The following is a 27,792-nucleotide window of genomic DNA, read 5'->3' on the forward strand; positions in this document are numbered from 1 at the left end:
TTTTAGCTACAGCTCTGGCAAATTCTCACAAGGAATAAAAAGCTGCATTAAACTCAGTCTCCTGCCATATGAAAACCAGTTTTACCTAAGAAGAATCCTTCCAAAACTGACATTTTTGGAAAGGTGAATACATACACTCTTTGGCTGTATGTAAACACAAAACAAGGAGAAATCCTCGCAGTGAGTGAGTCAAGCCACACAGAACACTTTACAGAAATCATTTCCCTTCAGTTTTCAATGTCCTTATTCTAATGTTGCTTCATCTCAATGAGTAGCTGGCAGGGCCACACGCGAGGTTCTTTTATAGGTATACAGAATCCTTAAGTCTGATGAATAAAAACTGCCCCTTCCAGAAAGTGAAGACTTTCTCTCTAAGCTGAAATCCTAGTAAGCCAGGAAGGTACAATAAAAGCAAGAATAGTTATTCAAGCTAATATTAAGGTGCTTTTTTTTCTTAACTGTGAGAGGGAAATAAATGTTGCCTGTAATTCCAGTGTTTCAAATCAATTCAATTTCAAATACAAATTATCAAGCATGAGATAAACATCAATATAGTTTCCTTCTCTGTGCTTCACAGCATTAAGCTGGGTGGTTTTTTTTCCTTGAAGAGCCTGAGTACATTCAAGAGAACTCAGCAGGCCTCAGGCTACCAAGACTCACTCCATTCCTATTTAAGCTCTATACTCACCTCACTACTCACCAGCTCTCACTTTCAGCAACTCTCATCATTCTTCCTCTCCCATGTACTTCGGTATCCTGTCAATAACTGCTAGTTCACCTTCCCACTACCATCCCATTTTCTACCTTATTTTATTCCATCATTTTATGCAGGTATTTTTACTTAGGGTATTTGTTAGCCTTCCTGATGACATCAGAGAACCTCACACTATGTGTTTCAACACCTCTCCAAAAGGTTAACTACTTAGGCAACACTATCTTTATTTTACAGATAGGGAGTACAGATACAGAAAAATCTGAGTGACATTTGAAAAGCATTTAGAAAGTTTAGAGCTCTTAATTTTTAGGTTATTAATTAATGGAACCGAGAGCCTAAGTAATTTCATTCTTTTTGATGCTGTTGCTCTAAGTTATATGCAAAAAGAAGTTGTGTGAGAAGTCAGAACGTGATTAAGCAGAGAATGTGAACCAGGATCTCCCAAGCTAAGAAAGCACAGAATCGAATGATCAAGTCACCAATATGACTTAAAACATACTTTATTCAAAGAACAAGATTCATAGACAGGAAAATTACCTTTACAAGACAATCCAGTGGTAAAAATCTGATTACTATTGAAATTAACTCATCAATAAGTTTCATATTTTTGGTTAAGGTTCTGAATAATTATATATCCATACCATATAGAAATATTAACATAGCAGCTTAATATTTCCATAGCAATCAGGTGTACCTGCAGAGTCTGCTCTCATGGTAATGCTTGTATATTCAATAGTTTCTTCACGGATTCCTTATACTGAGACATGTTATTTTCTGTTTCACCTTCATTTTTAAGTGCAATTACAGAGTTTCTGTAATTCTTAACCACTTCAGATGCAAGCAGCTCCTCCTTAGTTACATTACTGACATTCTCTGAGGCTTTTATTCGAAGTAGCGTATCCAAGGCATTTTTCTGAGAACAGCTATTTTCCCAGATATACTCTTCCATGTCTTCCTCAGTCTTCTCGCTCTCCCACATTTCCGTTTTCTGAAAGAAAATATACATCGTCTTAAAAACTACTCAAGACTGAAACAAAGCTACAATGATTTGAAGAAACTTATCTGTCATACCAATTCACTTTAAAAATTACATTCGTTGTGGAAGATATTTCCCCTCCTCTAAAGTCCAAGGCTTGTAACTCAAGCCTCAGAGTTCAAAAGGTGCCAGTATGCAGCACATTTTCTGTGCAGAATGTGTTTCTTTCCTCCCACTTATCAAGTTCTTTATGTATCTGGCAGATGTACCTAGACAAATCAGAATGGGAAGAAAAGCTTATGGACTTTTGTTATAATGAATAACAAAAAGCCTTGTAAAAGTAATAATTTTAAATAACCCTAAATGCTCAAGGTTTGGAGTAGCCACCTAGCTATTATATCCCTGGTATGTTTACACTGGCTATAAGTGAGACAGCTCATACCAAGTAGCATATGATGAGAGACAGCAATCCTTCAGTATTCGGGAAACGCTTTAACTGTGACTCATAAGGAAAAGCACCACCAATTAATCCATTTCCTCTTCCTGCAAAACAAATTGCTCCTCAAAATAATCTCTATCCACAAAGTGCTATTTTTTACCTAATTAGCAGTGCAAGATTAGACAGGATCAAAAGTTGAACACAGGCAGAAGACATCGTCCCAGTGCCTGTAAATACCTGGCTTGTGCAGTTGTTCTTTATAACTTTTGTCTCTGAACATTTCGCTGATTCAGCAGACCCTCCCCTAGCTTCACAGACTGTTTAAGGGATATTGCCAATGTTATAACCTGCTATTTTTATATATTTAATTTTTACTGTACTTTGGTAAATATATATGATTTGTAGATATAATTGTATTTTTATATGTTGTAGATCATGTATTTATTTGTATAATTTAGTACTTTACTGATATAAACAATACACAGTGTCCTTATTTCAACTATTTAAGAATCACAATTTGAAGTATTTTTGGTGGTCATGTTTTTTTACAGTTGTGGTAGAAATCACATCTAAATAAAAGTTATTTCTCTGGGAATAAGTTCAAAGAAACGTTATAGTAAGGCATTTACAACATGGATTTTTTTTTCTCTCTCTTTTTTTTTTTTAATCCCTTGCCAGAAAGGGCTCTTCGGTACATTTTTAGCTATGCTCTGCAGAATCAAAATAAACCTGGCAATCACGGGAGGGTTGGGGTTTTTGTTCGACTTTTTGGGGGGAGGTGAGGTGGGGGCATATTGTTGGCTTTTCATTTGTTTATTTTAAAGTATTCTGTCCACTAGTCAACAAGGTTGCTGCAGTCAAACCACAATGTTTAATAACCTTTAATTAAGACCTAAGATTTTTTTTTTCCCCTGCAACCGTTTGTGCTTGCTGAATTTAAAAATACTTTAACAAATGCTGTATCCTGCACCTGGTAAATGGAACCTCTTGTCTTTTAAATCTCTGAGTCCAAATGTTTAGTGATTAACACTGCTAAAAGGCTCATATGACTGACATTAAAACCTGGACACAATACAACACAGAAGTAAAAGAACCTTATTCAATTTCTAGAGGGGGAAAAAAAAAAAAAAAGACATACTGTAGCCTGCATTGCTAAAACAGTAGCAGAACAAGTGGGTATAGTAAAATATTCTTTGTATGTTTGAAAAACACTTCAATTAAGTGTGGAGATAGTTTTCAATTAATTACATCATCCTGTTATACATATCCCTTGTTTATCTGCATAATAGCTATCCAAGACATTTTTTTCCTAAACTCCAAAAGAATTTTAAAGCAAAAGCTTCTCTCACAGGGATAGGGTTTCTCAAGAGTAAGGGAATATGGGTATTGCCCCTGGTGACTCCCTGGACCAAACTCTTGTTTGAAGTTCAAACAAAAGATCACTGTGAGGCTTTTAAACACCTTTAAGTTATAGCGGAGCCAACAAGAACTAATTACCGTTATTACATTTATCTCTTCAGGAAAATCCTTCTCTGGACACATTAACTTACAGGATTTTGGAGATGCACGCTGATAAAAGATTAAGATTTCCCTATCTCTTTTGAGTGATACAGAGCAAGGAGATTTTAAAGGAGGCCAAAGAAACTGTTAAGTATTTATTTCTTGGAATCCTTCCCAACAGAATGGTGTGTCAAAATGGATTTTAAAATTAAAATCTGACTTCTAGGGGGGAGCAAGACAGGAAGGGATTTGCAGTAGGGGGAGATTTCAATATCCGTTCCCCAGCCCTGCTACAAGAAGCCAGTATCCATCACTGCAACGTTGGTGGCCATGCCTCAAAATGAGAAGTTATCCCCCTGTACACAGGTCCAGACATACATCACAAACAGGAAACTGAACAGAAACCAGATTTTTGCAAAACAACTGTATTGAGTGAAACTTAAATACCTTTCCAACCAGATTTATGGCAAGAGAAAAAGTGATTCTGGAACTATATTTTCATTTGAAAAAGTACCCTAAGTAGACAAGCACCCATGAACTCTGACTAGTGGAAATGTTACAAGTGTTGTAGTCTCAGTTTAAAGTGTTATGAAGAAAACTAAAGAGACAATGAAAGAAACTTCAAAAATAAGGTCTTCATCACTCAGTTTTGTTAGTTGATGACTTCTGTCCCCTGCAAATTTAAAGTCTTAGTAAATACTGCAGTAAGAGTCTTACAAACAAGAACAAAACCGTGAAAACTGGAATACAAGCGTGGCATTGTGTAACTTTTTGATAAAAACCTCACTTAGTGAATAAGGTTAAAAAAATCAAGAACATTTATTTCTTCAATGAATTCACTATAGATGATTGTTTCATTCTATCACATGTAAGACAGAATCTCAGTAAGCATTAACCATCCTGGCTGAAGATGCACTCAGCTGATAATTTCAACTGTTTCTCTTACCAAAACCTCCAATAAGAACCGCAAAACTCAAACAAAACAAAAAAAATCACCAGAAAAAACAGCTTTTCATATAAAGTCAAAGGATCTAAATATACTATTAAAGAGGCATAGAAGAGCAATTTTTTTTTTTTTTTTACACTTCCTAATGCAAATATAGAGCATTTTTTAACGCCATAAACAGAATAAGAATTTGTTTCTAAGCAAATCTTTTATGCTACAGTTTAAGCCAGTATTTTAGGAGGTTTACAAGCCTTTACAGTGCTTAATCTGAAGTGCTGACAGAGTATAAATACTAAAATTGTGCTCTGGCCAGTGAAATTGCTTTTTACATAGAAGTCATTAACAAAAAGCCTCAATTTATATTGTACCTTTAAGTATAGAAGAAAGGAAACCATTTTTGATCACTTAAGCAGGCATTTCACCATTTTTGGTGGTTTTCTGCCAGTTTAACTTTCATAATTTTGCTGTCACAGTGATATGGAGGAAGATTAGAATTGACAGTTCTCTGGTGTTTCTTTTGGGGAAAACATTTTAACTAAAATTTTTAAGTGGTACGCAGAAATCTTCAAGGCAATTAAAAACATGACTCGTTCTCATGTTCGTCAATTATCTTGTCATTGGTTTGAACAGCTAATAATTTAATGCTGTTTAGCAAAGACCAAGTATTTTAGTGGGATTTTTTTTTTTTTTTTGGAGGGAAAGGGAAGTACTTTAAGTTGCAAGTCAAATTTCAAACTCTGTATTGCCTGGAATAAATACACCTATTTCTTGGTACTGCACTGAAATGAAAGATACTCTGTGTAGTACAGTAATCACAGATCTTCAGGTAATAAGTGAGAGCTATACTAGCATTTTCCAAATTATTGGGTTCCTTCAGTCCAAAGATGAGTTGCGAGACAATTACGTACTCATCTCTTTGGATATATTACACCTTTGAATTGTACTATTTAGTTAGCAACTTAAAAAGAAATATCAACAAGAATTTATAAAGAAGCAAAACATACTTGTATCTGATGAGATTGGATAAAAAAAAAAAAAAAATTAATGGTTTGGTGATGCAGAATAGGTTAAAATACATTCTTCTGAATGAGCAGAACATTATTTTCTAGGAGACAGCAGCAGCACTGGGCTGATAAGACCGTCAAGGAAAAATCAGGAGAAAGACTGAGGACTTAACATTCCAGTAAGGTACAAATGTAAAACACAAAAGGGAAAGAAACAGAGAAGAACGAACAGAACCTTGCCTCAAAAATAATACTAGATGTAAGAGATACCCTCACACTTGATGATACTCACAGGCTTGAGCTCTGGTTCTGTCACTAATTTAAGAGTCCTCAGCAGTCACCATCTAGTTGCTTCTTTCAAAAATGAGGACACCACTTAATTTCTCAGGGCTGAAGTGGCTGCGTGTATTTTCTGGAAAATCCAGGCTTCTAAAAGGGCCATTTGTAAGGTATTTATCTAACTCAGTTTGTTTTCTGAATGTCAATCAGATAAGATTCTGATCTCATCAAGAAAGATCAGTGATACTAAGGGACCAAATCTTTGATGATTTTCTGTTCATTTTGTTAATATCTATGCCTCATAAGACTTCATTTCTCTCCAACATTTAGACTGTAAAAATTAATCTATGCATCAAAAAGGCGCCTTGTTTCTAGAGCAACTAGAAACATGAGGCTTAAACACAAGGTACTGCAAAAAGCCCACTACAGTCTGAAATAGTACAAAGACAATTTTTAATTCAACTTTTTGCATGAATGTTCGTCCTTTGTGGTTTCAAGCAAGAGGTACAAAAAAAGTTTAACTTTCTTTCACTACATTACACATTTCCTGGCAGCAAAACTCTTTCCTTTGATTTTAAATGTTTGAATTTAGATCTTCAGAGAAAGTTATTAAATTTAACATCTACTATGCCATTTAGCTTTATCTTTTCTGACTCACATTAATGATGAACACTTTCAAGTTGTCAGATTTTGAGCACTGGTGAGTGCATAATGAAATGTAATACATACTTCAAAACAAAGTATATATTACAACATTTAGAGACCACCCTTACTTCAGTCTCAGTTTGCATTACTTAAACCATATATAATGACATAGTGAGAAAGAACACTATTGTAGGAAGGGCACAATTATATCACACTTCATTATTCTAAGATCTCAGAGTCAGGAGATTTACACTAAGCAGTCTTCAGTTATACTAAATAGTGGCCAGAGCTCTGAACCAGTCTCTCCCAGGTACATGCTCTAATCCCTAGGCTGTGGCCCTCCTGCTCAGTTCAATGAATCTTGAATTTTCTTCTGCCCAGGGAAAGAGTTTCAGCAAGATTTAAGAGTATCTCCCTCCACCTCCCATTTTAACCCTACAGCCCATGTGTCATAACATCCTGAGTGTTCAGAACATGAAGTTAAAGTATACTTTTGAAACCTAAGTAGCCCGCTTAAGTTTCAAAAGGGGACTTATATCCTTTCACATATTTTAGGCTGAATTACAAGGTGAACTCCTACTATGAAACTGCAAAATTCTAAGTTCTCCTGGCACAACCCGAAGTGATAAAAATTATGCTTACTTGTAATGGCTTAAAATGATTGTAGATGAAAAAAAGACAATACAATTTAAGTGCTAACTGAAGTCTAGTGAAAAGCTACACAATGGATTTTAGGATTATCACCAATGGTTATGTAAAAATATTCATTCAGCTGCAGGCATATGCAGACTCTCCAACCTACCAGTGCCTTGAAGTTGAATGCAAAAGCAACCCAGGACACTACCCTCAAAATAATTCAAACTACACAGCTTTGGGATTCACAGTTTTAGTTAAACCTCTAGCGTCACTCTGTCCATTCTTCAGTTTTTTTCCTTCCCTCACCTATCTGCTTCAACTACCCCGTGCTTTCATTTCAAGTACTATTAGCATCTACAATGCAAGCACAATGCAGAGATGCACCAGAAGGCCCTTTGGCTATCACTGTACATATTCAGTAGCCACTTTCCACTTATCCCTACCTCTATGTTCCTTCTTTCTTACCGTTCTTTTTAAGTCTTTTTTTTTTATCAGACTCCTGTAACTACATGATTAGAAAAAGCATGAGAGTCCAAAAGTGTGTACACACCATTACTCTACTGTTATTCTTAGTATGTCAGAGTAGAGCTATTACTTTAAGAAACACACTGGGGAACAGAAAAATGCAAGGGCAACTTTTCACTAATCTTTCAAGATCTCAGCTGTGTAATGCAGAATGATATCTTCCACTCTCCGTCATTTTGCATTTATGTATGTTGAAAATCATGTGGAATTGGAGCAAAAAAATTTGCTGCACCTTTTTGTAGTCTCGACTGGTTTAAAACAACTCTAAGTTATTTCCTCTTCACTCTACCTTCTTCAGATTCCTCCCCTTCATAATGACTATGAATGTTTTTCCTCACTGGAAAATTAACTTCCTGCTCCACTTCTTTCTTCCTCCTGCTTTCAACTTATAACAGAACTTTACTTTTTAGTGATAAACTATTAACCCGAGCTGTGTGAAGAAATCAGTTGGTGATCTTTTTAACCACTTGAGGGCAGCAAACTCTTTAAAAACCACTTAATACCATCAAAATACCATTCAGGTTTAGAGAGATGTTACAGCATTCAAGAAGCACCATCCTTTAAAGGTAGCAGAAATACAACTGATTGAGCTGCTGATTAACAATCTACCTAATATATCTCCACTTTCATTGATTAATTCAATCCAGGCACAATCCTGGGGGATAATTTGAAAGGAATCACAGAAGTCCAAAGAAGATAAATTCAATTCTTACTAGAGGGTGCAAGTCAGATATCTACTGAACACATTCTAAAAAGCTAATAAACTACAAATGGTTTATTAATAACCTGAAAACTATTAAACCTATTTATTAATAACCTGAAAACTATTAAACAGGAAGCAAAAGATCTCAAAGTATTCTAAAACAACAAAATAAATTAACACTCTTTAAGTTTTAAAATCTGAATGTTTTAAAGATAACTGATCTCATGGCCCTCATGAGCTATCTGCATTTATTAGTGCCAACTGCATCAGTCTGGGATCTTAAGCTACACTTCATGCTTCTTAGCCATCTCTGTAAGTAACAAAGACTACAACTAAACTGAGCTCTCCATTAGATTTACTCAGCTTTATTCGCCGACCTGTAATTCAAATAGGTTGAACTAAGAACACAGTATGTAGACCCCTAATTAATACTGCTCCCACTGTTCAGATCCATCTCAAGAAGCAGCACGCTGTCTTACCAAGCGACTACTATCAATCCACCAATACGCTGCCCATATTCTGACCAACTTCCCATATTTGTTCTGCTTTACAGTGCACCTCATCTGAACCTGTGATAACAGAGGACGGATCAAGAAACAAAGGATGAAGTCATGTTTTTCCTCCTCTCTTCCTTCACTTCCTCTAGCAAAACAAACAAGCACAATTTTTTTTTTCCTGCCAGAAAATAACAAGCACTATAGATTCCCTTTGCCAGAAGCAAGGGTAGCACTATCTGCTACAGGAACGCGTTCTAGAGGATGAAAAAAATTAATCACATTTCTTTCATCAAAATAAAGGAGGTTTAATTGTTTAAATATAGATAAAATATCAACTGGTAACACCGCACTGTGTTTTGGTAAATTCCAACACAATCCTTAAAGGTCCTGAGCGCCGTCAGCTTTTGCAGACTTTTGCATGGTCTAAGTCCATTGACGGCACTTCGGTGTGAGTGTGAGAAGACAGGAAAGACAGTACAGTTTCAAATGCAATACCACCTTTAACTACCAATTTGTTGGGGTTATGTAGCCCAAAAGGCTACTCAGTAGTACCCCACTTCTACAAGTAATCAAATAGATTTAGCTACTCTCTCCATTCCCAAGTCATCAATGTACCTTTTGGCACTCCTGCCACCTTTGTCAGCTTCTTCATCTTAACTCTTTATTCTGACCATCTATCAACAGTCTGACAATTCTTTTCCCCTTCCCTCCTTTGCATGGTGTGGAAACTGCCTCTTCCCCTAACGCTCACAAAACCAAAACATTCATTTACTCTTTCCACAACAAAACAAAACCAACTTTAAAAAAAAAAAAAGGGAGTTCTTACACACATGATTATAAAAACCACCTGAATTTCTCTTGAACCTGGTGTAGAGAAGCTTCCATCATCCAGCATATCTTCAAAACCTTCATAATTTGGCTAGTCTGTCTTCTCACACCATCCACTGATTGCTAGCAGGTTAGAGATAAAATGCTAGTCAGTGCATTAACCTATCAACACGCTTCCCTTGCTTTGTCTGTGGTACCTCTCAGAAACCATTTGCCAAATTTGATTTGGATAACCTTTTATTCATTTATTTAAATGCGAACAAACTCTCTTCCCCACATCACAATCCAGGAAAGAAATCCGCTCTTAACAATATACTCAGAGCCTTGAGGCAGAATGATACCTGTACCAATTGTTGATAATGTCCATCTCCTCCCCTTCTATCTTGTCTGCCACACTTGTTGCATATTTCAGCTGTAACTCCATTACAAGGATTCTTGCAAACTAATTCCACCTGAGCCCTCTAACTGCAATAGCAATAGAATTAGTGAGCTGTGGATGCCCTGGATTTTTATTGAAGCCAAGACTAGAAAAGCATACAAGAAAATTTGTAATATAGAGGCTACTGTTGACACAGTGATTAAGTTTTTGTCTTCTAAGAATGCATACAAAGAGACAGATGAGCCAGAATTAAACTCTTCACACTCAATACTTTAAAAATAACTTTCTGTCTGAAATGCACCTCTACACAACAGAGCTTTGTAGCACATAGTTCACCCAACAAAACCACAAAGAACTGTCATTCTTTTAAAAAGGTTTCAGATTCCTGAACTACTTGGATGCTCTAGTTCACAAGCGTAATGAAAGAATTATGCATCACTGGTAATTAAAATATCATTACACTTGAAATTAATTTATATATTCACATACTTGCTGGTTCAGAAAATTCAGTAATCTAGTTATTAACATAAATTGTAGAGTTATGCCATGTTTAGAGAGACAGCATGCAAAGTTTTCAGGATTGAGGGCAAATTTTACACACAGCCAGCTTTCCCTTCACTTAGCAAGAATGGAACAGTGCCCTCATCTTTTTATTGAATTCCATCATGCACATGCCTGAAAATACAGTGTGGCACTACTCTGCTGGGAAAGTCATCAAATCTTGCGACTGGTTCTGTAAACAGGATTGATGTTACTGTCTACATGGAAGACAATCCCCTTGCACCCCCTTCCCCTATTAAAGGTTGTACAAATTAAAATAAACCATACATTGTTTGCTTATGGTTTACACAATATATCCAAACTATCTTTCAGCAAGTTATTAAAAGGCATTACCACTGATCATGGAAAAAAAAAAACAAACCACACAAAACAAAACATGTCACACAAAATAAAAAAACATGCCTCTCGAGACCATTAATTTTTCATGGAAATCAAAGACAATTACAACGGATTGATGAACTCATCAAATATTAACATGGAAGTTGAAAGGTAATAAAAGGGCAAGAGACTTGTGCATATTCAATACACGCTGAACACACACGTAGCACTATCGTATAGCCCTGTCTTCCATCACTAAGTAATGCTAGAGCAAAGGACAGATGTGGTGTTCATCTGGAATTAATAAAGTGAGCGGTGTCTGGCTCTCTTGTCATTGCTTAATACTGGAAACTGATCTGCTATTAATTCAAGATTTGTAATGCAACGTAATGCTGTTGGGGAGAAAAATATCCATGTGTACAAAGCACCTGAAATCTGAAGTAAAGGTATCTTTCAAGATGTCAGTATAAGCTGAGGTTAATTTGATGCACTCTACAATTACAAAAAGTATCCTTCAAGGCAACTTCCAGTGAAAGGGAAATATAGCTCATCCTCCTTATGTTTTTTATGTCAGCACTGCAATGATCAAAATCAAGAACACTGAAATTCATAAAAATGCTAAATACAGACATATAATTTAAATACTACAGAACAATTGAAAATAGTAAGTGAATTTTGGTAGCTAATCAGCTACAACTTCTTTAAAAGAGTACATCATCTACGGAAATACACTGATGATGAAGGCTTCCACTGTCTGTCTCAAATGATGTGACTAATAACATATTACATTTAAACAGTTACATTATCCAAAACATAACTATGGGTTTTCAACACAATTCCACTTCAGATTGCTAACTTGTTTTCTCTAAAAAAACGGTTCTAAAATTTTTGAAGGCAATATTTATAACCAACACGACTAACCACAAAAATACAGGAGACAAGTCTGAAGAATTCACTGTAAAGGAAAAATCTGTGGTCTAAAGATATCTTATTAAAGGTCTACTTAAGCATTGTAGTAAATTATCAATAAATTGGAGTAGTATCTTTAATACATATACATTGGATATTTCACAGGTATAACCATTTAATAAAATGAACTAGTGGGAAAAATTCCAAATATGCCACATCCTGAATGATTATAGAAAAGTTTCCATTACACTTGCTTTTGTAGAAATATTTCTCTGAAGAGTTACAATAATTTTTTATATTTTTCAGGACACTAACTCTGACGCAATGAAATCCTAAAACTAACAGAAGGTGGGGAGGATGTCCCTTTTCTGAGCAAAAGGGAGCTCAGAAAAGAAGCCCAAGTCCTCAGGCCTTCCAGCTTGAGGCAAGATTCGTGAATGAGCATTTGGGAAGCAGAATTCTTTCAAATTACACCTTTACCACAGCCCAAGAAGAGCCCAAGAAAAGAAAGACTCTAACTAACAGATAAGAGTTTGGAATCAGGCATAATGTAGACACTGTGCTGTATGTTAGTTTTCATAGCTTTAAAGCCAGTAAGACACCCCTCTGCTTTTCTGGAATATTTGTTTTCATCTTTAAACATGGTCACTGTTAAAAATTCACACATAACAGGGGATAATCACAGAGTACACCATTTCTCTGGATACACTCAATTTATATTTGAATACTGTGCACAGGCCGCCCAGCATGCTGCCAAACTAAATGTACATTTAGGAATCCTTAGAATTAAGGTGCTTTCTGCTAGGCTCAGGGCCAGTTTTAGGCTTGTTGTTGTGGGAATGTATTGGGAAAGCACTGGGAAAGAATTTCTTATTAAGGTCAAACACTAGAGAACTCTTGAAAAGAGAAATTACATACACAAACAACAGAATAGCACTTGTGAAGTTAAAGAAATGCACTCTAAGTTGACTGGGGAATTAAGATTCAAACAGAAGCAACTTATCTTGGTGGAAGAAAAGTGAGATGGAAGAAGAAAAAATCTAAGAATTTACTTTAAGCTGCACACAGTGATGGAACTTTTTATAAGTTACGAGAGAGCACGTGCACATTAGTGCGAGTTATTTACAACTGCTTACCCAAGATTCATGGTACAAAACTGTGAGGAGGTGTATGCTGTAATCATAGTTCTGTCTTCTCAGAGGACACCTGAAAAATCATAAACAAAGCTAGTCTTTTTGAAATCAAACCACAGTTAAACTTACCATCAAAATTACTAATTTTAATGTAGGGAAACTTTGGAAAATGTGTGTTTGATTCACACACGTTTCTGAATTACACTTAATCAAGAATAACATCATGAAGGCATGAATATTAAGAACATGGAAGAATGGGCATCTGCAAGTCACTAGGAAATGTACAAAATGCAAGAATTTACAGATCTTCAGGAAGCATTAAAAACTTATTCATCCTCTGTGCCAAAGTGGAATCCAACATACATTAAGTGTGAACTCCTTTAAAAACTAATTTATTTTTTTCCCCCCAGAGCTGAAGGAAGATGGCTGGTGAAAACAGCTATGAAATACAGTTCAGAACAGGAGATCTAGCCAACAATTTAAGAAGAAAAGTTTAAGGCAATGTAGCTGTAAGTCAAAACCAGTAAAAATTCTTGGGATAAGACACAGTCCTGCAAAAACAGTGTATTTCTTAAAACTAGTCATCAAAACCTTCTGCTGAAAATTTGATGACATTAATCTCTTCCTCATGCTGATCATCCATAACCTCCTGCCTCTTTCTCACACTCAACTCTTCCTGCAGGCTCCTTCACCCCCCTTTCTGATGAAGAACAAATTGCATCATGCGAGACCACATCTGAGACACTCTAAAAAACACTCATCTGGATTACCATGGACTATGATTATTCTAGCAAATAAACTTTAAAAAGGACTCAAGTTTTTGACTTATATTTATTTCATAGTGAAAGAGCCTCTGTTCAAAAGTAATCTAAATACCAGCCTGGAAAATCCTGTATTAAAGAAATGCATGTCACTCAGAGCTGGGGCCTTACAATTTACTAAAAATAAAGTGAAATATCAACAGGCATGTTAAAGAGTTTCTTCTGCAACACAGCATGAGACTGTTCACATACGCTCTTGAAGGTAAACTCCTTTCAGCTATGCTAATGTTTTAGACACAAAATAAGTCTTGCTCGGGAAATGAAACTGTTGGTAGCAAGTGGTCCCTCTAAGCTATCCAGATTTCCAAGTCTAGTCAAAAAAGATAGGCACAATTTTATCCATTTTGTATTTATTTTATGTAGAATAAAACAGTGTATCATATCAAAAGGACAGGAAATTTAAGAGGGGAAAAAAGAATTCTAATAAAAACACGCAAACAAAAAGACTACCAATAATGTTTTTCCTTCCACTAAAAGCAGCTGTGAATTAAAGTGTACTGTAAATTTAGGAATACACATGTATTCTCTTAAATGCTTCAGAATTCAACACAGAAAAGATGTTTCTCCAATGCAGTCTTCTGAACATAACTGTAAATAACTGCAGTGATTTGTTTATGCCTACAAAATCAAAACACTGAGAAATGTCTGGTCACTGATGTCATTTTTCTTGCCTGAAACTCTTCAGATCATTGTTGAAACTAACAGAACCCATGGGTTGTGTTGGGAAACATGACAACTACTTTAAAATAACATTCAAAACTTCTAAATACAAAGTTTCAATAACTAACAATATTTAACAAATAATAGGTTTGACCTTACGTGATTTGTCCATTATAACTTTAACAGTTAATAAGAGGAGTACTGGTATGTTTAAGTCATTTTAGTCTTAAAAATATAATAATTTACCAAGACAATAATTGATATTACTGAAAGACACTCAGCCCTTTCTATACTGGCATTTTTTTTCCTTCTTGTAACCGTACCTGTCTGTTGTAATTGTGAGCATATCTGTATCCTTACAGTACCGCTCTCCTACAAGTTTAATGAGCTTCTTCTTTGCATGGTCATCCAAATTCAGGTTAGAAAGTTTAACCTTCAAGTACAAGAGAAAACACTTTAATTACTTGGATAAATCCAATCTCTGTACCCTGAAAATATTTTGAGGTAGTTAGGCACACCTTTTATCAAGAATTAAAAGGATAGCTATTAAGTATGCATTTGCAGAGTTTCTTCTGATTGTATCACATGTCAGAAGTCTTAACACAAGGCAAATATAATCTGACTATTCAAAGAATAAATTTCTTTTCATCCAAATACCAGAGCAGCTGGGAGAGAATACTTCTACTCAAACATTTTTCAGTTTCATTTGTAGCTGTATTTCATATTCACGTGTACTTCATATGAAAAAACAGATCTTTTTTTAGATTTTTTTTTTCTTTCAAATACAAATCAGTAAAGCCAATACTAAGATATATCCATGATATTTATTACAAGCATCCAAAAGAGCAGGAAAGACATCAATTCAAAAGACAAGAAATCAGAATTCTCAAAATCATTGCTGGGAGATGAATAGAAGCATGACAAGATGCACACAGATAACAATACAATGGACCAGAACTGTCTGACCTCACATAATTGATCAAACAATAGTGTGAATGGCTCGTCTTCTATTTCAATACCAGAAAACCCACAACTGTAAGATATACAACAAATAATTAGTATTTATTTTTTAAAAAAACCAACAAACCTCTGAAAAGTTAGTCTGAAGCTAGTTTCTATATGCAATAACAAGTATGAAAAGTAAAGCAAGCTGGTTTTAGCTGTTTACACAATAGCAAATAAGGTGGTGAATCTTAACACTCTAAAGACATAGAGTGTTGGAAACATAAGTTTCTATCAAGTGAAAGTTGCTGAGAAATAGTAAAAACACAGAGTCATAATAGTAATCTCTAATTTGTCCACTGTTTGTTTTTCCCCTATATTCTTTCTAGTGTGTCATTGCTGTACTAAAGAACTGTTCAAAAAAAAAAAAAAAAAAAATCAAGAAACCTGCATCAGAAAAACTAAAAAAAAAGTTGAAGGACTAAAAGAAATTAGAAGCTCCGATAAATAACAGGAAAAGTAGCACTACCTGAAATTAAAAACCATACTACTAAAAAAAAATCGAAAATTGAAGTACTAAACCTAAATATAACAAGGGAGGAGACAACAGGGTTTCAATACTAAAACTTCTAATCTTGAAAAAACCCTAACATTCCTTACTCCATAGATTATATGAAAAAGGTCTCCTTTTTAAGGAATTACATGCTAATTTACTGTGCATGCCTGGAACACTAGTGAGTAGGAGCTCACCGAGCATTGTTCCCTAGCTCACTCCATCAAGTTTAATTCTATCAGACCATCCAGCCTTTCAGGCAATGGTCAAGCTGCAAGGAAAGAGCTCTGTTCTTAGTGCTGCCTAAAATGACTGTGAACAACCACTTTTGAAGGCACTATACTTCCAAGATCCCTTACCCACACAGCATCCCCTTGTAAGGGTCTGGCAGCTTGCACTCAAGGCTACCTTTCATACAGTGCCCTTCCATACAATGCAGCCATGTAGACTTGAATCAGTGGTGACAAAAAACAAAAAAGATGAGAAGATGGGCCTGCCCCAGCTTTACTGAGAAGCTGCATCTAAGCTGAGGACTCAGCCTGGGTCTCTGCCTGAGCTACAGCACAGCCATGTCTGGCCATGGCCATGGCCCACACTGACTCAAGCACATCCTGGCTTGACCTCACCTACTGCATCACTACGGACTGTCTTGACAATCACCAGACTGCTGACTGTTCCGAGTTCCTGTCACTACACCTAATTCTGATCCACTGACTCGCCTTCCCCCTTCAAACTTGCCGTATCATTAGGGACATGTGAAGTGCTAAGGCTTAGACAACGGCCCAAGCCAGAGTTGACCTATAGATGAATCCTGTATATTTTATAACTGATAACCATTGTGCTAGTAGGTATTGTGCTAGGTTATAACAAACCACCTATGCTGATGTAAAAGGTGCTAAAGTGTTGAAGTACTGAAGTCTGAACAACAGGCCCTGAGCCGAAGCTGCTAACTTAGTATGTAATACGTGAAATATGTATGGAAGATGTAGCTATCTTGAATGTATCTTTATCTTTCTTTGTGTGTGGATAAGATAACAGGGTCATGGAGACAGTTGTCTGGCCCTGTGACCTGATGTGTGACCTTGCTCATAATCCAATTAGGTAAGCAGGGAAACTCCCTTCGCTTCTCCCTTGAGCCCCAGCCAGGCTCTGGGGGAATCTAATGTGAGACTGAAGCCAGATATTTCCACTTAAAACAAATGTGCCAGTTATTCTGGCTTGCTGATTTTTTTGGTATATAAGGCTGGACCCTCTTGCAGCAACTCTGGATGCCTCACCTACGGGTGGACACACCGTGTAGGGTTTCCCACTTGCCGGGACAGGCTCTCCAAATCCTCGCTGTAACCGGGGCTGCCCAGCGACTGTGGGTCTGGATGATGGGAACGGGTGCAAGTGGTGATGGATCTTTCTTAATCACTATTCTCTCTCTCACTTAGTAATGATTTGATGCATTACCCTGTGTTTTCCTATCTGTTTAATTGCACTATTCTGTCTTTTCTTACTGTATGTTTTCTGTATTATCCTGTTACACTCTTCAGTTATCCCCAGTAAAATACACCTACTCTTTTCACTCCGGTGTCTGAGTTTTTGGTATCTTTAATCAGCAAAACAACGTGTCAGGTGATTATTGGGCTGTTGGATGGACGAGGTTACTATTACCAGACCTGTCCTGCTCACCTTGCTCAGGCAGCAGCTTTTTGGGGAGGTCATTGCCCCTGGATCACCTTCCCTTAGAGAACAGCCTACCCTCACTGCTGGCTGGCAATGCTCACCTCATGAGAAACACCTTTTTGTAAAATGCATTTTCTTAACATTGTCTTTCTCTCACACTCACAGAAAGAATGAATTCTCCAAACTCTAAAAGGGTTTCAGACAACTTTATGGCAAGTGTACAACTACTAGTGCACGTAAGCACTTTATGACCATGACTATCTAAACTTAATGGGATACTCCAGCCCAGATGTCCAGCATTAGCTTGCTTGAACCAACAATGCAAAACAATTCCACCGAGTAGTACTTTTTGCACTGTCTTAAAAGGATGGCATTAACATAGTTGTGTTATGTTGCCTTCATACAGTGTGATCATCTGAAACTTACTGTTAAGAGAGCTATGATTTTATTCCACATGACTTGCTTTTCCTATAAAAGCCAAAAAGCTATCTGGTCTGTTGCCTATACTACAGGATCACAAAAAATATTTTGTTCTTACTAGTCCAAAGTCACTTTAAAGTGAAAAATATTTATGTGACTACTTGCTTCAAAATAGGATAGCAACTGTACAGCTTGTAATTGTTAGCTGGAATGCTGCAGACTATTTTATGTTGAATTTTAGAAAAGTTAGAGCTCCACAAAGAACAGCTGTTGATTTTAAAAAAAGTCTCATTTTACATCCTATAGTATGTTGTCTGGTACAACGTGGACAATTCCGCTTGGGAATAAAGTAGGATAAATTTTATGACAAGAAATACTGGCATTAGGCTACAAGGAGATGAAAAATTAGCATCTCCAGTATGATACCTGGCAGAAAAAGGGCATAAGTTTTTAATTAAGATTAAAAAGGTTTAACTTTTAAACAGTATTTTAAAAAGGAAATCTTATCATGAAGATCCACCAGAGTTTATCACAGCACACAGTGAACGCTCTCTCATTGATACAAACTCAACCACTATCTGAGCCAGTGCCATCTGCTTTCACCTTTAAATCCTTCTCTTCCCCCTCCCTAGGCAGATTTTGTTGTCAGGAGGATTAATCAGAGAAAGAATTTATTAATGAAGTCTGGGATTAGAACACCAGTGACTGAAAAAGCATATGGGTAGCTGTTCCATTTTTGTCTCCCACTCCAACCCCTCCTTTTTTTAATATCCATACATATTACACATCCACATGATTCATTACAAGTACCGAGGCCAGTTAACATTAATGGACAGATGTAGATAGAATAATACAGACACACTTATTTGTGTATCATTTTGAATTAGCCTCTCCACTGCAGCACAGCCAACCCCTAGCCCAACACCTTGTCTCTCAACAGCCACATTTAACAGAAGACACGTATATGTAGGGATGTTTTTCACAATTTAGAAAGCAAGAAATTCACATACGCTCACCACCTGCTGTTTTTAATGGGAGGAGATTCAAGGCTGTTTGAGCAGCTGAGCTATTGCTCCTACCTGTGACACCATGTCCTGCAAATGCCAGTATTCCTCCAACAGAGACAACTGAATTTGGGAGAGCAAGAGGGGTCCAGTGTGTGCCTCCTCTGCACACATTCACCACCCAGCATGAACTCAGAGGCTCCTACTTTCACAAACACACTCCATTTCCCTTGATTTCTAATGCATATAAATTTATGAAAACTTGCTCTTGACCACAGATCTGAATTACAAGACAAAAGGCTAAACTCTAGTATGCCGTGACAACGGGATGGTGAAGTTCCTGCCAACAGTGGTGTGAAATGCATATTTAAGTCAATGAGAGACCAAATTAAATTTCAGCCCAAAAGGAAAGTGGAGAGTCCTACAGACAAAACGAACTACTACCATTCAAAGTTGCCATGATTAATGTTGTACAGGTGTATGAGCATGTGGTATCCTACAGTATTTTAACTTCTATACTGACAGTGTAGGAACACAACTATCACTGACCCCACAGCTGCTCTTAAGATAGGCTCAAATCTCATCTCAAAAGGCATGTTCAAAAGCCACAGCACAATCCTAACCTTGCTGCCATGAGGACAGGCAAGCACTGGAGCAGGTTGTCCAGAGAGGATGTGCAATCTCCAGCCCTGAACGTTTTCCAAGATCCAACTGGAGAAAGTCCCAAGGAACCTGACCTGATCTCATACCTACCTTACTTTGAGCACAAGGTCAGACTGGAAAACTCCTGAGCTCTCTTCCAACCTAAAGTATCCCATGATCCTATGATCAGAAGGCTGCTGCTCCTCCTGCATACACACTGATGCCTGGACACCTGCCAACTCAGTACTTATTAACAGTGCCACGTTCATATGACCTATCTGTCAATACTTGAACAGTTCTAGAGTCTATAAATTAGCAATGAAATAGTCTAAGCAAGACATTAAGCACAAAGACTTGCAGCCTTTTCTATAGTAGATTCTTCAGAAGGTACACTATTTGGTTTATATCAGAGCTTAGTCTTCATTTATAAATACATATCCATAACCTTACAACCTCAGTTCTAACATGCTGCAATATACTTAAGAAAATCCACTGCTTTTTATTCGGACATTCAGTAAACCATTTCCATCATTTCCTTCCAACATATCATACTTGCACATGTTTTGAAAAAAACGCCAAGTATTTGGTGTTTTGAAACCAAGGCTGTTTACCAAAAATATTACTTACTCTTAAAGTCACCACTCTTGCTTTGGGATTACGAATAGATGTCCCTGCAGAAACATAATCTACTGTTTCAATTTCAATAGGAAAATGCTGTTCACATTTCTCATCACTGTCCAAAGCACTTGGCCATTCAGTGCAGAAATCTGTATAATAAAGAGAAAACACTCCAAGTAATATCTGTTGGTTTTGTTTGTTGTTTTGTTTTTTTCAAATTTATTCTTCTTTCTTGCCATTCTTGAGGATGGTCAGGCAAAAATCTCCTGTTCAGCTCACTCAGGAGTTCCCTGCACACCCATGCTGTCCCTTCTGCCATACCTGCTCAACTTTCTGCACACTGGAATAGACCATTCTTGCTTTTAAGGAAGTTGAACTTAAACATCCACCAGCTCTCATGGGCCACTTTGCTCCACAGGAGAGTCCCCCTAAGATCTGCCAAGCAGATTCCTGGATAAAGCAAAATCACTCTCCTGAAGTCCAGACTGTAGTTCCACTGTCTGTCTTCTTCAACTCTCTCAGGATTTTAAACACCACAGTTTTATGACCACTGTTACCAAGGATGCCCCTAACCTCCAAATACTTAACCAGTTCTTTCTTTACAAACAACAAATCCAACAGAGCATGTCTCCTAGTCAACTCGTCTATCATCTGCATCGAGAAATTGCCTTCAATACACTACCTTCCTCCCTCACTTCTCTCAAGATCTTAAACTTCACCATCTTCTCTTCACAACCAAGGCTGCCAGCAACCTTGACATCTCCAACCAGTTCTTCCATACTCACGAGCAATGTGTGCAATACAGCACCTTCCCACAGGCAATTTGTCCACCATCTGCATCAAAAAAATTATCTGCAACACACTCCAGAAATCTCCTAGATGGATTCCATCTCATCCTGTTACCCTTCCAGAAGATGTCAAGATGGCTGCAGTTCCCCATGAAAACCAAAGCTTGCAGTTGTGAGGCTTTTTTCAGCTCTTCATCCACCTCCTCTTCTCAACCAGGCAGTCTGTGGCAGATGCCCACCAAGACACCCTTTCAGCTTCTTCTCTGATCTCAACTCTCAAATTCTTCACCAGCTTCCTACATGTCTCATCGCAGAGCTCTGAGCTGTTTTTCTCGGAACAGGTCAGCTCCTCCTCTACATCATCCCTGTCTGTACCTCAGTCACAGAAGCTTTCACCCTGCATTTGTGTGTCTCCTCAGATTTCTAATTCCTCCTGTTTCCTATGCTGCATGCATTTGTACACAGGCAACTCAAGACAGGCCTCTCATCTCTTACCATACAGGCTGAGGGGAGACCTTATCACTCTCTACAACTACCTCAAAGAAGGTTGTAATGAAGTGGGCATCCACCTCTGTTCCCAAGCAACAAGTGATAGGACGAGAGGAAACAGCCTGAAGTTGCACCAGGGGAAGTTTAGATTGGATATTAGGAAAAATTTCTTCACCAAAAGGGTTATCAAGCACTGGAACAGGCTGCCCAGGGAAGTAGTTGAGTGACCATCCCTGGAGGGACTTAAAAGATGTGTAGATGCAGCACTTAAGGACACGGTTTAGTGGTGGTTGGTAGTGTTAGGTTAACGGTTGGACTCGGTGATCTTAACAGCCTTTTCCAACCCAAATGATTCTATAATTCTATCTCCTCCCTTTCCCCTTGTGCCTCCACTTCTCTTTGGGCTAACCTCCTCATTAGGTTCCCCTACTGGCCTGCTGGCTGGCAGAGATGCTCTTGGTCTTCGTTAGATTAGGAAAGGTAAAATTAAAGTCTTACTGGTGTGCTGAAAACCTCCTAAGACAGACCTGCCTACAATTTGTATGACTCAATGCATCAACAAGAAAGCATACAATACTAGCCAAAACCTGACAAATAACCAGCTTCAGAGGTGAACCACGTCTCACCTTTTACTTCATCACACACAATCACATTTTGCATTGTCTTAAAACTCCAAGAGATGGTTATTAAAAACAGAAAAAAATCCCACCCGACAAAACAAAAAAAAAAAACCCTCACCTTTAAGAGCTGCACAGTGTTTCTTAATTGCAGGAGGAGTAAGATGCAAAAAATTGGGAATCTGAAATAAACATATTAAGAGTTACCAAAATAAAGCTCTTTTGTTTGTTCATAAATTAAGGGCATTACTGAAATCTGGTTACACTTTAACATTTGTTAAGGTAGTACGATACACTTAAAATATTCAGATATGAAGACTCCTCTCAAGTCTAACTTAGCAAAAGACTTAAGTCACACGCATGATAATCCTAAAAGTCTCCTGATTTGGTTAATTTGCTACTTACATTCGTATTTGTTACCATTTAATTTAGAAATTAAATAAAGTATTATCCTATTTAATAATAGAAAACAGTATCCAATCCAAATATTGCAATCAAAGCAGTGCAGTCTTAGTGAATAATAATTTTAAAAGTTACCACACGCCAATGGCATGTGCCTCACCTTTATAAGTTCTAAGTTGCCTTCTTTGGGTGGAGGTACTCCTCTCTTCACTGGGTAACCCATTCGAATTGGGAGAGGCACAGAGGCAGGTTTAAACGCAGCTGCTGTTGGATAAACACTGCTCCAGTCCTGATCAACAGCCATCCTCTCAGTTCTGGGAGGTGTATGCTAACAATTGAAAATTGTAAAAGTTTGATGGGTGATACGCCGTTCTGCGAGACAAAGCAGCAGTAACACATACAACAAGCTATTTCAGGAATAAACTCCCCCAGCTAGAAATTTCAAGACACCTTTCTTTCAAAAGTTGGTGCTCATTTGTAAAGGGATTTTTAAAAGATAGCCTTTCAAAGCTTTGGTAGCAGGCCCTTCCCAATCTTCACTTGCATTTTATTTCAGAAATGTTTAGAAAGAAGGACTTGCCATCTTCTTGCGTTGTGATAAATCAGCAGAGGGAAGATGGGGAATCAAACCAGTATTTAATTGCAAACTCTGTTTCCTGAAGTGCCTAAGCATTTGATGGGGGGCAAGAAAATGAGTTTTAAAATTCTGGAATTGTGAAAGTCTGAACAAGTTCGTATTAAAAGAAACGGGTATTAACTCCTCTCAAATTACTCACTATAGAAATCCCACTATAGGAAAGATGTAGAAAATTTGCAGAAATAGCTTACACGCTCCAATAACTGACCAAGGTTTCAGTCAAATGCTCCTTAAAAGAAAAATCAAGTCACTGTTTCTTTCCCCAAAACCTTAATTTTTAATTTAGAAGGGTAAAAGACAAATGGATATATGCAGTCAGCTGGTCTGACTGCTTTGGTGTGTCATTAAATCTGCTCTTGTACACTGAACAAAAATTTAATACATGCCAGGTCCACTTTTACTATTTGCCTTTAAAAATCATAACACATAACACACTACTTTTGAAATGTATGTGTGGAATAAGTAAGAAAATTCTCAGTGATTAAATGTTCAGATATCAGTTTTAATTCTACTGTGCAAAACCAATTTCATTTATGCACAATATCAGGGTTTTTAATTACACCAGAAAGCAACCACTACGAATCCTGTAAACTCATACTGAAAACAACATGAAAATGTCTCTTTTTATTTTAAATGCAACTTTCAGGCACTTTTAAGACCTTCAGTACATGGTATCAGTACAAGCTAACTGTTTCCTTGTTACTGTTGATGTTTTTACCTTTATGAGAACACAGACTAAAAAGAGCTGGGAGATTAAAGAAGCTAGATGCTGGTTCTGGAATAGTTATCGTGGATTGTTTCATCAGGTTTTGACTGCAGTTAAGACTTAGAAAACTTTTTGAAACACACGAGTTAACTGCAAATAGTTTCAGTACTTACTGATCTTATGAACTGTGGTGTTCTGCCTCTTCTTGTCAAAGCTGAAAGAAAAAGAAACATTTTCAATACAAACTATTATATGGTTTTGTGAGGAAAAAAATGCAGCATAATTCTGTATGGGTTTTTTTCTTTCACAAAGACAATAAACACTAATACTTCCCAGTCTTTACATGGAAGAAGGAGAAGATCAGATACTCATACTGCAGATTGCTCATTTATTTTTTGAAATTTAAGATAAAAAAAGCTTGGAAGCCAATTTGTCTGGGTCTATCCTAGAAACACATTAACAATAATTTAGTGGTTACACTCCTAAATGATTTTGGAAGCATCATTTATTCCAGCTTGATGCAGGAAGAAAGAAAAATGAGTGAAAGTGCACTTTTGCCTCATAACTGTGCTTTCTCTTTCCCACATGGCTGTTCAGTCACAAATCACTCTCCACCAGCAGTACAAGACAGCTAAACCTAACAGTTCACTATCAAAAGTAGAATCCCATGGTTCCACCCCTTCCTTCCTTCACACCCTCTTCTGTGCCACTCTCAAGCTCATCTAAACTCTGTAGATTAGCACATCAAACTTTTTCTTCTTGAGCTGGGGATGGAGAACAAACCGATGTGTTTGTTTTCTGCCATTTTACCACGTTGACCTGGCTTACTGAGCAGTCCCAGAGAAGATGCAACAGAATGTGAAAGAGTTTACTCCCTTTTAGCAGGTCTGAGCCACCATTTGGCTCAAATTTTTGGCCACCTGACTTCAGCTGGAGCTGTGGTGAGGGACTCACAGGGATCCACGAAGATACCAAATACCATTAGGTTTCCAATATAAACAAAGATCTCCACTTCCTTGTCTTCATTTCCTCCCCCTTCCTCAAACTCTACTTTAATCACTTTCAACCCCCCAACCCCCCCGAAAAAAAAAAACACCACCAAAATAATGTGGCCTTTATAACAGTCAGACAAATTAAGGTGAATCTGATGACATTTATTTTCCAGTGTCCTGCTTTATCTTAGGACTTTTTGGTTTTTAACTGTTGCCACATTAAGATACAGTAAATATTTAGCAAAAAAAAACCCAAACTGAATGGGATTTAGGAGTGGATCTTTTTGCCTCATTAATTTCTCTTACAACTCTACCCCACATAAGCCTTGTAAAAACTTGTGAATTTCATAGTTCTTATGTTTTCCTTATCTAAGAATTTTATGAATCCAAATCTGCTCTAACTCTTCTTGCTATATAAAACTTTAAACTGAAGAATACACAGGGGCTCTGCAACAGCCTTTTTTTAATCCCTAGATCTGCGATTTTTGTGGTGCTTTCACAGACACATTTCATTCATACCAATCTTCTTCTTTCTGTTACAAACGTTTACAATTTCAGGTCAGGACACCTTTCACTCCTGCACTGCCATGGGTCCCAGCATCAGACATCACTCAAAGGCCCTTTCAGCAACCCAGCCTGCTCCTGAATCTGCAGATAAAAAATGCCCACTCAGCCTTTGGAAAAATATTGGTACAACGCTGACCAACAGCTTCTATTTGCACTCAGAGCACCCTGAACAGCTCACCTTGAGGCCAAGCACCACATCAGATGTTTAACACGAGCACACATCCCTCAAGGAATGATTAAATTATTTGGAATACCTAGAACCAGGCAATGCACTGCAGGTCCACTGTACCACTGTAATCCTGAGCTGAAAGTTTGTCTAGTAACCACCAGTTTGCTCATTTATTTCTTCAGACTATTTGCAGTATTTGTGCTGCTAAAATCTGTAACCTTTACCATAAAGGTTTGGGGGGGTTGTTTTTTTTTTTTTTTTTTCTTTTAAACAAAAGCTCTCCAGAAAATACCTGCAAGCAAAGCGTCCTTCTCAGAGCCGCCCACAGCCAGGAGGGAAGGGAAGGAGGGAAGGGAAGGAGGGAAGGGAAGGAGGGAAGGGAAGGAGGGAAGGGAAGGAGGGAAGGGAAGGAGGGAAGGGAAGGAGGGAAGGGAAGGAGGGAAGGGAAGGAGGGAAGGGAAGGAGGAAAGGGAAGGAGGAAAGGGAAGGAGGAAAGGGAAGGAGGAAAGGGAAGGAGGAAAGGGAAGGAGGGAAGGGAAGGAGGGAAGGGAAGGAGGGAAGGGAAGGAGGGAAGGGAAGACTACGGGCCCGAGCTCCCCGCCCGCTCCCAGGGCCCGCCAGCCCGCAGCCAGGCGCAGCCCGAGCCCCCTGCACCCCGGCCGCCGCTGCCGCAGAGCGGCCCGGCCCGCTCTCACCTTCCCTCTGCTGGCCTTCCCTGCTGGGCACCGCAGGCGCGGAGGAGTAAGCCGCGGCCCCGAGAAGAGGTGCCACCACGACCCTCCCGCAGCAGCGGGAGAGCACAGCCCAGTAACCCGCACCAGCCCGCACCGCCCCGCTGCCGGGCGCCATCTTGGAGACCCGGAGCCCGCCGGCAGGACGGAAGCCGACTCAGGCCAAGCCAGTCGGAAAGGCGAAGCGTAGCAGTTCCCCGCCCGCAGGGAGGAGGGGAGAGGAGGGGAGGGGAGGTGCGGAGCCGACTGAGGCGCCCGGGACGGGACGGAAGCCGGCAGTGATCTTACTGGGGATGGAGGGTGAAGGAGCAGCGGAGTGAGGCGTAGGGTTGTGTCAGAAATTGCCTTGGCCGTGCGCCGTGCTTCCACCATCTTGGCGCCTGTAGCTGCAGCGCGGGCTTTGGGAGCGCAGCGGCCGCCGGGCCTGGCCAGGGCGGTGGCGGTGGCTGTGGCTGGAGGGGTGGCACTGGGATGTCTGCAGGTGGCTTTTCCCCCAAGTCAGTTTCTTCCTCTCACAAGTAAAAATATACGTTGTCACTCCCCCTTCGTATCCCCAACACAGGAACAGGCTCTTTCAGCGACCCCTGTAAGCGAAGCACCGTGGATTTCTTCAGGAAAACGCAAATGGGTTCAGCCCTGTCATATGGAAACAGTGATCGTGCTGCCGTGTGTAAGTCTGGGCTAGATAGTGCTGCTTTTCTTAAATCTCAGGTTTTTTCAGCTTCTCAGAACCTGTGAGGTACAAGTGTCAGGGTTTTTTGTAGCAATGTATCTCTGACCACATGCAAGAATCACAGAATCATCAGGGTTGGAAAAGACCTTGAAGATCATCCAGTCCAACCATGAACCTCACACTGACCGTTCTCAACTCCACCATATCCCTAAGCACTATGTCAACCCAAATTTCTGGCTTTAATCTGTTAAAATTACAACATTCTCCTAATATATTTTACCCTTTCATTAGTAATAACGGCATTGCACAGTGACTTCACCCACTTCAGCACAATTGTTGTTCAGAATGCATTCTTATGGGTGATGGATAGTGCTTAATTACTAGTGCTAATTACAATATAAACCTTTCAATTACAGATTTCCACAAGATTTTTGTTACTTTCACAATTTTTCAATTATGGAATGCCCATCCGTTGTTAACAGCAGGTGGAAAAAGGCCAGAACAATGTGATGGAATTCTTAATAGCAATGTTAATTGCTCCAAACTAAGATCAATTAATTGAATTCCTTAAATCTTTAAATTCTCAAAAAGTTAATTCTGTAGACAAAATGTCCAGACATCAAGGAGAGCGAGGCATCTAAGTGAGGATTTGGGCTTCGGTGCCCAAAGAGGTTGAATCTATCCTGAATTACAAAAT

General features: G+C 38.4%; 1 protein-coding gene across 1 annotated transcript; it reads right to left on the reverse strand.

Moving 5' to 3' along the window:
- Positions 1–1,199: 1,199 nt before the first annotated feature.
- MRPS35 (mitochondrial ribosomal protein S35) lies at positions 1,200–26,653 on the reverse strand. Its single transcript, XM_074872063.1, has 8 exons — positions 26,387–26,653; positions 24,137–24,177; positions 22,781–22,948; positions 22,340–22,400; positions 20,334–20,473; positions 14,798–14,907; positions 12,997–13,066; positions 1,200–1,703 (listed from the first exon to the last, which is right to left on the reverse strand). The coding sequence occupies exons 1-8, from the start codon at positions 26,538–26,540 to the stop codon at positions 1,425–1,427; spliced, it is 1,023 nt and encodes a 340-aa protein (XP_074728164.1). The 5' UTR covers positions 26,541–26,653; the 3' UTR covers positions 1,200–1,424.
- Positions 26,654–27,792: the final 1,139 nt, after the last annotated feature.

Source organism: Strix uralensis, chromosome 5 (genome assembly GCF_047716275.1).
Source record: "Strix uralensis isolate ZFMK-TIS-50842 chromosome 5, bStrUra1, whole genome shotgun sequence".
NCBI lineage: Eukaryota > Metazoa > Chordata > Aves > Strigiformes > Strigidae > Strix > Strix uralensis.

Excerpts from the sequence above, each read along its gene's own strand:
- MRPS35 (XM_074872063.1), bottom strand. The coding sequence starts at position 26,540 with ATGGCGCCCGGCAGCGGGGCGGTGCGGGCTGGTGCGGGTTACTGGGCT. Across the intron at positions 20,474-22,339 it reads ACACTGTGCAGCTCTTAAAG|ATTTCTGCACTGAATGGCCA; the intron begins GTGAGGGTTTTT and ends TTTATTATACAG. Across the intron at positions 13,067-14,797 it reads CTCACAATTACAACAGACAG|GTGTCCTCTGAGAAGACAGA; the intron begins GTACGGTTACAA and ends ATGATTTTTCAG.